This window comes from Nannospalax galili, unplaced genomic scaffold (genome assembly GCF_000622305.1).
Source record: "Nannospalax galili isolate Female #2095 unplaced genomic scaffold, S.galili_v1.0 scaffold881, whole genome shotgun sequence".
Classification (NCBI taxonomy): domain Eukaryota; kingdom Metazoa; phylum Chordata; class Mammalia; order Rodentia; family Spalacidae; genus Nannospalax; species Nannospalax galili.
In genome coordinates, this window is record NW_008344709.1 from 1,029,878 (window position 1) to 1,043,724 (window position 13,847).

General features: G+C 40.4%; 1 protein-coding gene across 2 annotated transcripts in view; it reads right to left on the bottom strand.

Annotated features, from left to right (window-relative positions):
* The window catches only part of LOC103740374 (von Willebrand factor A domain-containing protein 5A), a 22,150-nt gene extending 9,402 nt beyond the window's left edge, over positions 1–12,748 (bottom strand). Inside the window, exons 1-11 of one of the 2 annotated variants that reach the window (XM_008840955.3) lie at positions 12,698–12,741; positions 11,691–11,751; positions 10,375–10,426; positions 10,055–10,257; positions 9,585–9,807; positions 9,296–9,471; positions 8,941–9,055; positions 3,713–3,879; positions 3,403–3,491; positions 2,896–3,040; positions 2,247–2,326 (exon numbers count right to left, since the gene is read on the bottom strand). In XM_008840955.3, coding sequence (XP_008839177.1) covers positions 2,247–2,326; positions 2,896–3,040; positions 3,403–3,491; positions 3,713–3,879; positions 8,941–9,055; positions 9,296–9,471; positions 9,585–9,807; positions 10,055–10,257; positions 10,375–10,417 — 1,241 coding nt within the window. In that variant the 5' untranslated portion in view covers positions 10,418–10,426; positions 11,691–11,751; positions 12,698–12,741. Of the gene's footprint in view, positions 1–2,246; positions 2,327–2,895; positions 3,041–3,402; positions 3,492–3,712; positions 3,880–8,940; positions 9,056–9,295; positions 9,472–9,584; positions 9,808–10,054; positions 10,258–10,374; positions 10,427–11,690; positions 11,752–12,697 lie in introns of both variants that reach the window. The other variant, XM_029567295.1, reaches the window with a different exon arrangement.
* Between the last annotated feature and the right edge of the window lie 1,099 nt (positions 12,749–13,847).

A 13,847-nucleotide genomic window follows, 5' to 3' on the forward strand; every position in this document is an offset into this window, starting at 1 on the left:
TCACTCCCTCCATATCTATGTACCCCAAATAGTGTCTTAGCCATAATTTAATTTCCAAAATACAACAGTATACACAGAAAATATATTGGTAAAATATATGCATTTTTAGCTGAAATAAAACAGTTTTCATTGTAAATTAATGCATTGTAATTTAAGCCTATTTCTTGTTCATGTTTTAATTTTTGTGATTTTCATACAATATTTTTTGATATTTACATCCCCTCCCCTATCTACATACCCCATCCTGCTACCCTCACCAAATTTAATGTACTCTCCTACATAATAGTCTATAGAATCTGATTCATGTCCCCAAATCTCCTTCAGTGTAGATCTATCCACTGGGCCCACCAAGAGCCCTATCCCTATAAAACATGGTCATTCCCCTCTCAGCAGCCATCAACTGCCAAAAGTTTCTTGAGTTGGTTTCTTACCACTTCCCCACATCTAAACTGGGATTTTATCTGATTTGAGCTTCAATAGATTCTTGTTCAGGCTGTCACCATTGCTGAGTGTTCATATGAGTAACTGACCATATGAAAGTGTCTTGACACTACTTCCTTGTGGTCGGCCACCCACTCTGGCTCTTAGAAATCTTTCTGCCTCCACTTTCACAAAGATCTCTGAGCCTTGGGAAGCAGAGATTTGAAATAGGTGTCCTATCATGGATAAGAATTCTTCAAGTTCTTATTCCCTGCATATTGGCCAACTGATCTCTTGATTCAGTCTCTGTAAGTCACAGTCCTCAGTAACATCAATATTAAGGTTAATGCCCTAAACATATAAGGATAAGAGCCCAAGCTCCTGTCATTTTCTACCAACACTTCAAAATGCCAGAATAATCTTACAACTGTAATCTATATTGTAAAGTTCTTGAGTGTACATTTTAAAATGATTTTATGCATGATATCAAAGTGAAAAATTGTTATTGTCTATTCCTAGAACTAAGGGACTTCATGTAGATACTAATGAGAACAAAAATTATAGCAATTTTAGAATTTCATTAGTCATCACAGTAAACTTAATAAATGCTATCACTTTATACAAGAAAAGTTTAGAGAGATGAGTTGAGTTTGCCAAACCTTTCATAAGCAGAAGAACAAGAATTTAAATATATAACTCTTAATATATTGTGACTTATTGGTTTTGAACATATGACTCTCTTAAATACCTTATATGAGTTCCACTCATGGCAACGTGAGCTCAGGTTTTGTAAGCAGTATAAAACTAAAGAAGCTCTGTAAGACTTTATTCCTGAGACTTTCATACATGTACACGGTGTGTTTTGACAATTTCCACCTCTCGCTACCCCTCCAAATCCTCCCATACCCTCTCCCCCAACATGGTCATTTTCCTTCCCAACTTCATGTGCTCTTTTCATAACCCACCGAGTTTGATCAGCATAATTCCCATATCCAGGAATGTAGGGCCATCCACTGGAGCATGGGCAATCTACCAGTGGCCACCTCCCTGATGCAAACAGACTCATCCTACCCCAGCTTTCAATTGCTAAAGTTCCTTCGTTAGGGCTGGGGCTTTGTGAGTCCATCTGTGCTGGAAATTTGATGAAATGTTTTGAGTTGTTTGAGAATAGAGAAGATAAATGAATTAATTTTCTGCCATGATAATAAGAATTTATAAATGGGAACAGGGATAAGGGAAACATAGAAAAATGAGCCCGTATCTGGTGTCAACTTTATTATTTGGGTAGTTTTCTGTTTTACTTTGTTAAAGAATAGAGTGAAGGGGTTGAGGAGATGGCTCAGTGGTTAAGTGCACTGACTGCTCTTGTAGAGGACCCGGTTCAATTTCCAGCACCCACATGGTGGCTATGAACCATCCTTAATTCCAGTTCCAGGGAAATCCGATGCCCTCTTCTGACCTCCGCAGCATTGCACAACACGGGTACACTCACATACATGCAGCCAATACACTCATACATATAAAATAAATATAATAAATGGATGACCTAACACCAGCTTCAAGACCAAATAACGACATCAATACAGCCAGAAAAAAATAAATGCAAGTAAGTATTCTGTATTCTTGATGCTATTTTGAATATGTTTTAAATTTTGTCTAGAAATTTAAGTACTTTTCTTTATGTAATCACTTTATAAGCCTAGAATAAATCACTTTGTAAGCTTAGAATTGTTCATTGTCAAAAATGCTTAGTAACATGTGGTACTTGATTACAAGTGGCCTTTACTGAGATCCATTCTCCAATAGTAACCACACTATCCTCATACCTGTGTTTTTTGCTGTTGAACTTAACTTCTTTAATCACAGTAAAAGTCTCAAATATTTCTCCATCTGTGAAGACAAAGAGCTGCAGAGGGAAACACTAAATCACCATCCAGTTTATTTTATGACACTAGAACTTAGCATTTCAACCATTACCCAATTACCCACAGCTTCATTTTGGTTAAGATGACAAATGCCTCTTGTCTTATTTCTCTTTCCTATATGATAGAAGACTAAACTACATACAATATATTCATAATTTACAATGAAACTCAAGAGTTTTTTTTTTTTTTTTTTTAAGAAAGTCTCCCTGAACTTGCTGTGCAGGCCAGGTTGGTCTCGATCTCAGACCTGTCTGCCTCTGCCTCTTGGGTTCCAGAGTTCTGGGATTAAAGGTTTGCCCATCAAGTCTGGTCCCTAAGGGCAATGATTTTTGGTTTTTCTTTTCCTTTTTGGATTTTTGTTTTTCTGGGTTTTAGGGGGATTAGAGCATTTTGGGGAGGGGGGTGAGACCCTATCTCATAGCTAGTATGGAACTCACTATGTAGACTCTACTGGCCTCAGAGATTCCTGAGTGATGGGATTAAAGGTATGTACCACCAATCCTGGCTTTGGGACAGTTGCTCTTTCTGTTAGCCTTGTTCTAATTTTTACCTGTAGGGGATGGCCTGGGATGGGGCGTTTCTTGTAAATGCTCCGTAATGGGGTTAAGATTTCAGTTCCCCCATGATCTGCCAACATAAGCTTCACTCTCTCCACAGCTACCTCCAAGCTTTCCTGAGTGTACTTCACACTGTCCCTGAGAGTAAAAACACACATGGTCATGTGATTGCAACTCCAAATTTCCAGTACTAAAAAACCACATCAGATAATACTTCTCATCTGACTTCCATGCCCAGGTCAGTATTTTACCATCAACAGTCCCTTCCTTTAAAATATGTTACTTTACATAACTTATTTTGTGGGGTTTTTGTGTGTGTACAGTGTGCCACAACACAGGTGTGAATGTCAAAAGGCAACTTCTGAGAGTTGGTTCCTGCCTACCATGTGAGTCCTAGGGAACCAACTAGAGTCTTCAGACTTGGTGGCAAGTGAGCTCACCTGCTGAGCTATATTGCCTGTCCTACTATATCTTCTTGGCCCCTTTTTCTCAAAACTTACGGAAAGAATGTCTCATAGGAGGATCCAAATGTATAGATGTTGAAATAACAGCCTAAAGGCAAACTCTTCAGCAGAAGGATCAGTGTTTCCTGGAGGTGGGAATGGAGGAGAAGCAGAGTGAGAAGACCCTATCAGGCAGACATGTGCTCTAACTCTGGAAAGTGTGAGCTGTTACCCCATTTCGCCCCATCTTGTATTCCAAGGAAGGCCTCAGAACTTAGAGCACATACTCACACCTCCAAATGGACCTTAAACAACCCATGGTTCATCCTCAGTGAGCATACATGAAAAAGACACCAACCGGCTTTACCTTGGCAGCATCTATGCGCAGCTGCGACCTGTCCTGGTTATTCATAGGGTTCTTCATGCTGTTTGAACAGTCCATGAGAAATACAAACTCTCCACAGGTTAAGATTTCCGTATCTGGTATATTTGGATAGAAACTCACCATCGCAGAAGGAGCTCCCATTAAACTATCTACACAGAAAGGAGAAAAGCCCTGTGAGGCACAATGGAGCATGGGAATTCTAAAGTCACCAAGAATACTCTGATGGTATAGACTTGAAACCCCATCTGAGTGGGAGGCTGAAGCAGGAGGGTTGCAAGTTCAAGGCAGCCTGGACTTCTGAATAAGTTCAGAGCCAACCTGAGTAATTTAACGAGTCACTGCCTGAAGAAAAGAATAAAGAGAGGGGCTGAGGATATAGCTCTATAGCTCAGTGGTAGAGTGTTTGCCTAGCATGTGAGAAACTCAGATCTTTAAAAAAATATTTTATTATTTTTTATGTATATGTATTGCCTGAATGTAGGTAAGTGCACCTGTGTCGTGCACTGCCCTTGGAGGACAGAAGAGGCCATTGGATCCCCTAGAACTGGAGTTACGGACAGTTGTTAGCTGCCATATGGGTGCTGGGATTTGAATCTGGGTCTTCTGAGAACATTCAGTGTTCTTAACCACTGATCCATCTCTCCAGCCCCAAGAAACCCAGATCTTTAAAAAGCCCCAAGAATTGGTTGTGAACATAACACTGACCTGAAAAACTTCAAATCCAATTTTGAAAAATTTTATTGTTTTCAGTTGCCTGTGTATAAAAGGCTGGAGGTGAGTGATGAACAGTCGAGAGACTCAAACAGAAGAGATATAAAAAAGTAAAGCTGGGCATGGTGGCCACGCCTTTAATTCCAGCATGAGGAAGGCAGAAAGGCAGGCAAATTTCTTTCAGATTCAAGCCAGCCTGGCCCGCATAACAAGTTTCAGGCCAGCTTGAGATACAAAGAGACCCTGTCTCAAAAAGATAAAAAAGAAATAGGCTAGACATATAGCATGCACCAGCAATATTGACAGTGGTGTCACTGGATATTCCCTGATAGTTCAGCAAACACGTAAAACACATTAGGTTAACATTTTCCAGCATTTGCTAAAAGCAGAAGACAAATTTACCTGTGAAGTTGAGATTCCTTAGGAAATCAAAATAGTAAGAATTACTTTCATTGGTCTATAAGACAATTTCAAGGCCTGTGATGACTCAGTGGACATATGTGCCTGTAGCCAAGCCTGAAGACCTGAATTTGATCTTTGGGATCCACATGGTAGAAGGGGAGAGCTATTCCTTCAAGTTGTCCTCTGACCTCCAATATCCCCCCGCCACACACAAAAGTATAAAATGTTTTAGAGACTAATTACAATAGGAAAATGAAGCAATGCTTATGAACATAATTTAAGTTGATGAACCATAAGGGCAATACTAAGAATTATATATACCAGTACAATGCTTTGATTACCAAGAACTCACAGATAGTCTTTAGAAGGAAGGGATGCCTTATGATTGATACTGAATTCCAAGCATCTCATTGGAATGACACAGAGAAGGAGACTGTGGACTTTATCTTATATGTATTAGTTGTCAGTCATAGATAAATATTCCTTGAGGAGTAAATTAAAGTTAAATCTGAGATTAAAAACTACTATTGACATGGAAGTCTGGGTTATAACACCAGCATAATAATTAAGCTAAGGTACAAGGATATAAAATTAAGACTATTATCTAATTTTTACAGATTCGGGATGGTAAGTATAAATCTTTATGTATATAAGAGTATTGCCTGCATGTGTGTAACTGCAACCAAGTCATGCAATACCAGCAGAGGTCAGAAGATGACGAATCCCATGAACTGGAGGTACGGACAATTGTTAGCCACCATGTCAGTGCTGGAAATCAAACTTGGGTCCTCTGCAAAAGCAGTCAGTTCTTTAACCATTGAGCCATCTCTCCAGTCCTGGTAAGTCTAAATCTTAATATCGCTTGGGTTCAGTATCACCACAGGACAGTGTTCAGTTTATTATCTTATCCATGAGACACTCTTTATTCAATATTTTATTTTTTATTTTATGTGTATGCGTGTATTGCCTGCATGTAGGTAAGTGCATCCGTGTCATGCAATGCCCCCGGAGTACAGACAAGACTGTCGGATCCCCTCGAACTGGAGTTATGGACAGTTGTTAGCTGCCATGTGAGTGATAGGATTCGAACCCGGGTCTTCTTTAAGAACAGCCAGTGTTCTTAATGGCTGAGGCATCTCTCCAGCCCCCGATGCGATACTCTTAATTTGCTGGTTTATATAATAAAGTGCGTGTCCCCTAGAAAAGTTTTGATGGTTTGCTAGTTTAAAAACCATGTGTACAAAATCTAGATCTCAGGATACACAATATATACAATGCAACAACAACTTTTTGTTTGGTGTGTAAGGCAGATTCCTTTTCCTGATCAGATGAGCTCACTGATGAAGCATTTGATGGGCATTTAAATAAAGAGTTCACTAAAAGCTTGGGAAAGAATCAACTAAAGTTCAAAGGGAAATTGGAGCCCAATGGGAGGAGAGCTGTTTCTAGAAGCTTGGTTGAGTCTAGGATACTCTGGGGGAACTTCGTATTGAGAACTGCCGCCAACCCCAGGAGAAATGACTGAACAAATGAGGATGAACCAAAACTCAAAAGGTTCATATTGGTGATCTCAAGAGCAAAGCCATGCTCACCAAACAGCAACAGGAGAATGGAACGACATTCAAGCATGTCCAATCTGTGGGTGGCATGTGCCAATGATGACTGTGCACATGGCCCAACACAACCATAAACCTACTTAAAAATACAACATACAATTTTAACTCAATTATTTGCTTCTCAAAGGTGAACTTTGTAGATCACTTGTAGCCATGTCAAAAGGTTGGATACATCTGTATGGAAAACTGAATTCAGTAAATTGTCCCCGCAGTGTAAAGTAGCAAGAACTTAACAACAGTCATGATACTGTGAGTATCACTGTCCCTCGAGACACTGCACCACATCAGTGTGAAAAATACTGTGAAAGGAGAGGTATCACTGTATGGGAGCCAAAATGACCCAAGAAACAAATTATTGACACATACAATACTCGCTTAGAAACACCACACACACACACACACACACACACACACACACACACACACACACACACACATACTGATACTCAAACTCTAGATTTGGCAACAAAGAGACACCAAGCAAGTAAACCTATTAGGAAAATTACTTAGAAATCTACCTATCATGTGTTAGAAATTAAAGAGAGAGTGGTGCAGGTGGCACAGACCTCTAAATCCTGAGGCAGAGGGAGGGAGACCTCTATGAGGTCCAGGTCAGCCTGGTCTACATAACAATTACTGGGTCAGAAGGGGTTACAGAAGACCCTATCTGAGGGGGAAAAAGGAACTAGAAATAGTGATGAGTTAATAAACAACCGAGCAGAAAGAGAACTGTGCATATGAAATAAAGTGTTGAATTTTGATATTTATAATTATTCTAAACACACACACACACACACACACACACACACACATACTGATACTCAAACTCTAGATTTGGCAACAAAGAGACACCAAGCAAGTAAACCTATTAGGAAAATTACTTAGAAATCTACCTATCATGTGTTAGAAATTAAAGAGAGAGTGGTGCAGGTGGCACAGACCTCTAAATCCTGAGGCAGAGGGAGGGAGACCTCTATGAGGTCCAGGTCAGCCTGGTCTACATAACAATTACTGGGTCAGAAGGGGTTACAGAAGACCCTATCTGAGGGGGAAAAAGGAACTAGAAATAGTGATGAGTTAATAAACAACCGAGCAGAAAGAGAACTGTGCATATGAAATAAAGTGTTGAATTTTGATATTTATAATTATTCTAAATGTGAAAAATACATGAGGTGAGATCACATTGTTATAAAATCAAAACTTATTTGTTGAATAAAATAGACAAAGAAACAATATCAACTGAATCATAATTTTAAATATAAAAGTATGAACATAGTCATTATTTCCCTTACTGACTGTATTTCCCGTAATAATCATAATCTGTCTTTGAGCAACTTTTCCCTTTCTATCTTATTATTTTTACGTGTGTGAATGTATTGCCTGCATGTAAGTGCAGTCATGTCATACAATGCCCACAGAGGTCAAAAGCCACCAGATTTCCTGAAACTTGAGTTATAGACACTTGTTAGCTGCCACGTGGGTTCTGGGAATCAAACTTGGGCCCTCTGCAAGAGCAGCCAGTGTTCTTGACCACTGAGCCATCTCTCCAGCCACTCCCTTTCCTTTGAGAAGCCTTTTATCTCAAATTATTTCAAATTGCCGAAGTGCATTACTTTATAGTTACACAACTTAAGCCACGTTATTAGCAGCATTGTGAATTTATTTACTATATGGCATTTTTATTATCTACCAATATTTCATATTAAAGTGGTGGGGGATAGCCTCTGATAAATTTTACTCATATTTAGATTTTTTTCCATAAACAAGAGTCCAAAAATTGGAAAGACCTAAATGAAAATGAATTTTGACATATTTGGTCAACATTTTTTGAAATGGTTGATATTGAATTATTTTGTTACAAATAATCTATCAAATACCCAAATTTCACCACATTATTTAGCTTTCTTAATATACTGTTTTTAATTTATTCTTTATGTCATATGTACATATTATACCTTTTGGACATACTACTCAACACTCTCCCACTAGCCACTACATTTAAATTCCTTCCCAATATTGTGTCTTTGTTTTGTGTCATGGTCCACTGAATTTAAGCAGGGCTGTCCTATGGGTATGACTGTTACACTACACTTACTGAAGCATGGTACATTACAGTTGGACATCTTTGATCCTTTGAAAGGTGAAAATGTCATTGCACTATTTTGTATTTTGCATCTTTAAAGACTGGCCATGCTCACATGTTTATAATCATTTTCATGTTTTTCTTTTGAGTTTTTTGTTCACAGTCTTTACCTTGACATTAAACAATGTGATGAAATTTGGAAGTTTCATAGTGTATATTCATCAAGAGAAAACATAACCACCTGATTTTTTATTAAACCTTCTTTTTTTTTTGTATATGGAAGAACAAGGACTGAATACTTCACATTTGACAAATAAAAGTAACGATATCTGAGAGCAATTCCAAGAGAGAAGAGAGTAACCTCCTAGGAGGGGCCTTGGAAATAAGAAATAACGTACCTGGTTCCATTTCAGGCATTCCCATCTCCACAGATACACTGGGGCTGTGCACTTTACTATAGTAAATCAGGAGCTCCACATCCCGATCAAACTTGTGTCCATCAGCCAAGGAAACCTGAGTTGGAAAGCAGCAGAAAAACAAGATTAGAAGAATAACTGCTTCCAGAGGCTGAAGCCAGGTCCAGGACTACATACTCCTATGAACAGCAGTATCAGGAGCAGAGGGGAGATAGAACTTTACTTTGCAAAGGATATAAAAGGCAGTCAGTACCCCAGAAAGGAGGAAGACCTAGGAATGCTGGGTGACAACCAAGTCAAGACTCAAGACAGGACTGGCAACTCTCATACCAATCACCTGAGCAGACGTCCTGTCATCTCCAAAGTACTCAGTGGAACTCAAGGAACAGTTGGATTGGACCCTCTCAATGCCATGATGAGAGCTGATGGTGGCCACCATACTGAGTGTGTAAGGCAGGTCCTCCAAAGGGACTATGGGGGTCTTCATATCCAGGCAAGTGTCCACACATCGATCTACAAAAAGGTAGCATAGGTCTGTGGTCCCTGCTAACCCGTTAAACACTCCATAAACTTAGAAAGGTCTATACTCATGGCACCACAGGTATTCAAATGGGAGAGGTACTTACCAGAGAGACGGTATCTCGGATTTAGGATTGCTGGGAGCACATAGCGCAGGGCTCCATCTGCTTCCAGAGGCAGCTCTTGAACATACTTCAGGGTGAGTGCCACCTTTGACCCTGTGTCGAGGTTCCCCACATTGCAACGGAAGACATCCCTGGAACACTTGTCCTCTTCTAATAGGTAGGCCCTGTATCCCTGGGAGAGGGCATCCTCATACATGCAATGGGCCTAAAAAAATAGCATGAAAGGTGGAAAAACTGATATAAAATTAAGGGACAGGGTGTATATAAAACCAGGACTGTTTGGAGAGACTGATGGGCTCTATCTTATGAAGAGCTATACTCTGAATGACTGACTGGTTCCTCACATCCCAAATAATTTTAAACATTTAATACTAGCTTTTTAGTTTTTGCATTTGATAAACTTCTAAAGAGAATAAAGAAATGAGAAGGGAAGATATACTAATTCTTCATACCTTGTTCTTGTCCTGTAATTCTGCTACAATTTTCTTCCCATCCACCAAGGCCTCAAAGCTGTAGACAGCAGAGTCCTCATCCATGGGGAACACAAAGAAGGCCTCCAAGGGAACTTTCTCCTCATTCTCATAGTTTAAGGTTGCAGAGACCCCAGCCACGAAGTCATTTGTGGACAGGGTCACAGCAATGCTCTTGAGTGCCACTGGGTAGAGAACAGGGTTCAGGATTTCAAAAAGGTTTGCCAGAATCACATCCACAGGCCAGAATATTGTTCTAGGTACTAAAGAGCCTGGCATTAATCATCATGACTCGTGCTTACCTGGATTGTTTTTCCCAGTGAGCAGGCCACATGACTGCACCATGGTGACACTCTGTGAAAAAATACATCAGTTGTACATATTTGACAGTCAGCAATTCAAATGCCATCACCACATACATGTCTTTCTCTCTGGCATAAGAATGCATACAGAGACATAGTTTTGCAACTAGGAAGAGGGAAGTTGAAGGGACAGTAATGCCCATGCTGAGGCTCCTACTGAACACCTCCTCAGATGGTAGGATGAGTCACAAGGTACTCATTACACAGAATTCTATGAAACAGGTCTAAGGACCCCTTTCTCCCTTTGTTCAGCTACTTGCTGATCCAAGTACCTGACTTTACAAGGCATGGTGTTTTCTCTTCATGCCTACCTAGCAGCTGCTGAGCACGAGCTTGCCTGCTCTGGTGTTTCACTCTCCAACTTTTATAGTCCTTGAATTTTTCTCTCAAATCCAATTCTAAAATATTTTTATTAAAGAGACTAAGAACCCACAGAAGGAACCCTAATTTCCTCAATATTATTAGTGATGGCCCTAATGTCCCTGACAATGTCTATGAGGGTATTCTGTACCTGATCATAGGCTAGCTTAACTCTGTTGTAGCAAAGTGTGACCTAAACTTCACTGACCAGCACCACAGGGGTACTTTTCCCTGAGGACTACCCTAAGGAGCTAAAATGGCACTGCCTGAGCACCCAGCAAGCCGAGGACATCTGATAGCCAGATGCTTATCTAAAGCACCAGTAGGTGATTCATGAATCTTGACCTTCCCTGGGACCTACAAGCCATGAATATATGCAATCCTAAGAGGGCATCATTCATTCTTGGCATAAGGATCCTACAGCTATGTTCAATAATATTCTGAGGCCCACCATGCTCATCACAGCCACAGTTCCTAGACTCCATAGCTGTGACTGTAGCTCAGTGACGCAGCATTTGCTCAGCATGCAGACTGCTCTCTCTCTCTCTCTCTCTCTCTCTCTCTCTCTCTCTCTCTCTCGCACACACACACACACACAGAGAGAACAATGTCCGTGCTGACTGTGCATCTGCTACATTTATTCCTACTCCTACAAATCCACAGGTATAATTTTGGCTCATCATTCCACATGCTGTTTTTGAGCAATTGGGAAAAAAGAAATACCAGACTGCTAAAATGACTATTTCTTGACAGAAAAATAGAACTGCAACAGATGCTGAGACGGGAGAAAATGCTGGGGAAATGGGTTCCCCTTAAATTAAGAAGGTAGAGAGCCTGGGGATGGGGGTGAAGGATTTCTATTAACATTGGCAGGAAGCTTAAAGCAGGAGACTCACCCAGGAGCAGAACAGCTGAAGGATTGATTGTGTCTGGCAGCAGAGCTCAAGCAGCAGAAGGCTGTGAGAGGGGAGAGAGGCTGATCAGTGATCAGTGTCCTCTGCAATGAAGCAACCTTTATTTCTGGAATCTAACCTCAGAGTAAATTTCCCTCAATGAGCGATTTCATCCTCTCTGCTACCCTTTCTCATATGAGCAGAATCACCTGTGGCAAATAATACCCCTGTCTCTCAGGATGGAACTTTAAGAAAACCACCTATAAATACTGAAGGTAAAGACTATTCTCAGATGTGAACAAATAGGGTTTCTCAGTCAAGGATCCACACCTGGTATTACCCACAATAATTCAGGCATCATATTTCTGATCAGCTCAACTGCAGACAGAGGGCCAGGGAGTCTGCAGGAGAAACTGGCCACACCCCTGCAGATTCTTGCTGGGGAGAAGTCCAGAACCTAATATCTAGCAAGGATGAGATTTGGAATATGGAACCCAGCTTACAAAGAAACAGGGGGTGATTTTAGCTTTAAATTTTCTGTCTTTAATTTTCAGTGCCCCGATATTTACAACAGAGATTGTTTCCCTGTGAATTTCTATATATAACAGACTTGGGGACATCAAACATTTGTTATGGTTGGAAGCTTAAAACTGCATTTGTGACAGCACAGATTTACGGTGTCTGAAAGGAAAGGAAGATGGGAGTTGAGGGAATAAGGGAAGGAAGGAGGGACAGGGAGAGAAGGACAGAGACAGAGAGGAAGAAGGTGCATTACTTGAGATGTCTGAATGCCTCCTGCAGCCCCTACATGTTTTCCCACAAGCATCTAATCCTGCAGAAATTTCACAGAATTGCTGACAAGGATTCATTCCCCACCCCTGGGGCTTGCAGTCTGAAAAAACAACAGAACTAGGAATGGGCTTCGGCAGCAGGGGAGGGGCAGAAGGGAAGGGAATCCTTAGGTGCAGGGAGTAGGAGTCTGCCCCAGAGCCAGCATCTTTATCACCTACCTTCTCCAGAATTCCTTGTGCTGTGAGTCAGGAAAAGTGAAAACAGCTGCAGTTAAATTTTCCTGGAAGACCCGCCCACTTCTAGGGCCCAGTTATAAAATATCAACCAGATGAGTAAGGGATCTAGGGAAAATTCTCAAGCAAATAGTCAAACGTCTATTATTCTCTGCAGGGAAGAGAATCCTTTATCATTAGAAAGTTATTTGTTTTCCTCTGCCTGGCTTCAGCAGAGGAAGGCTCAGAGGAGAGGTAAAAGGAAGGAATTTGCTTTTCAAGTGAAAATCCTGGAGCATTACATCAGAGACGGTACAAGAAACTGTATACTTGTGTAACAGACAATTCCCAAAGGCTTCCTCTGTCCTAAAAAGAACTTCATGGGCATTTTATCTTACATTGTTTCTTCTTGTCTCTAATTTGAGGCTTCTCTTTCTAGTTAGAATTGGTCCAGGGCACACACACACTTCCCTTTCAAGGGAACTGCATTTAGTTAGTTACTAACACCCTGCCTTCTAGGCAGGGGTCACTTATGTATATTTCATCAGGGTGGTCAAGTGGAGAGTCTGATGACAGTATCGGTAGCTGAGAGTGTCCATGGTCCTCTGGATCGGATCAGCTTCTCTGTATTCTATCTCAAAATCACAGGTTTACCCTGGTGATTTAAGAAAGGCATAACTGTTGCTGAGCAACTTTCCAAAGAATTTATTATTTTTATCAAGGCATAGTTTAATTATCCTCTAAATGATGTATCTGCTGTAGCAATTATCTCCCCTGAAGTTATTTGTTCTGGTACTGATACAGTGAGAGAGTAATATAACTATTTCAGTGTTTTCTTAAGATTGACTGAATCTGGAAGTAAATGCATGCATGCACATACACATTTCACATTCACCTACATAGACGCACACATATACACGTGTACGGTAAAATGCAACGCAATCTCAAACTCCTTTATAACAGTACTAGTTTGTAGAAATATATTTTTTCACATTTGTCAAATGACTTTTAAGAAGGAATGGTCCTTTTTCCTATGTAGAAATACCATTGGTGTTGACAATCAAGTTGTAACTGTTCTCTGTTGGCTGAAGTGTCTGGCAGCAACAGTCAAAGCTGAGCAACTGAACGTTGTTCATCCCGTCTGATGGAATCAAAG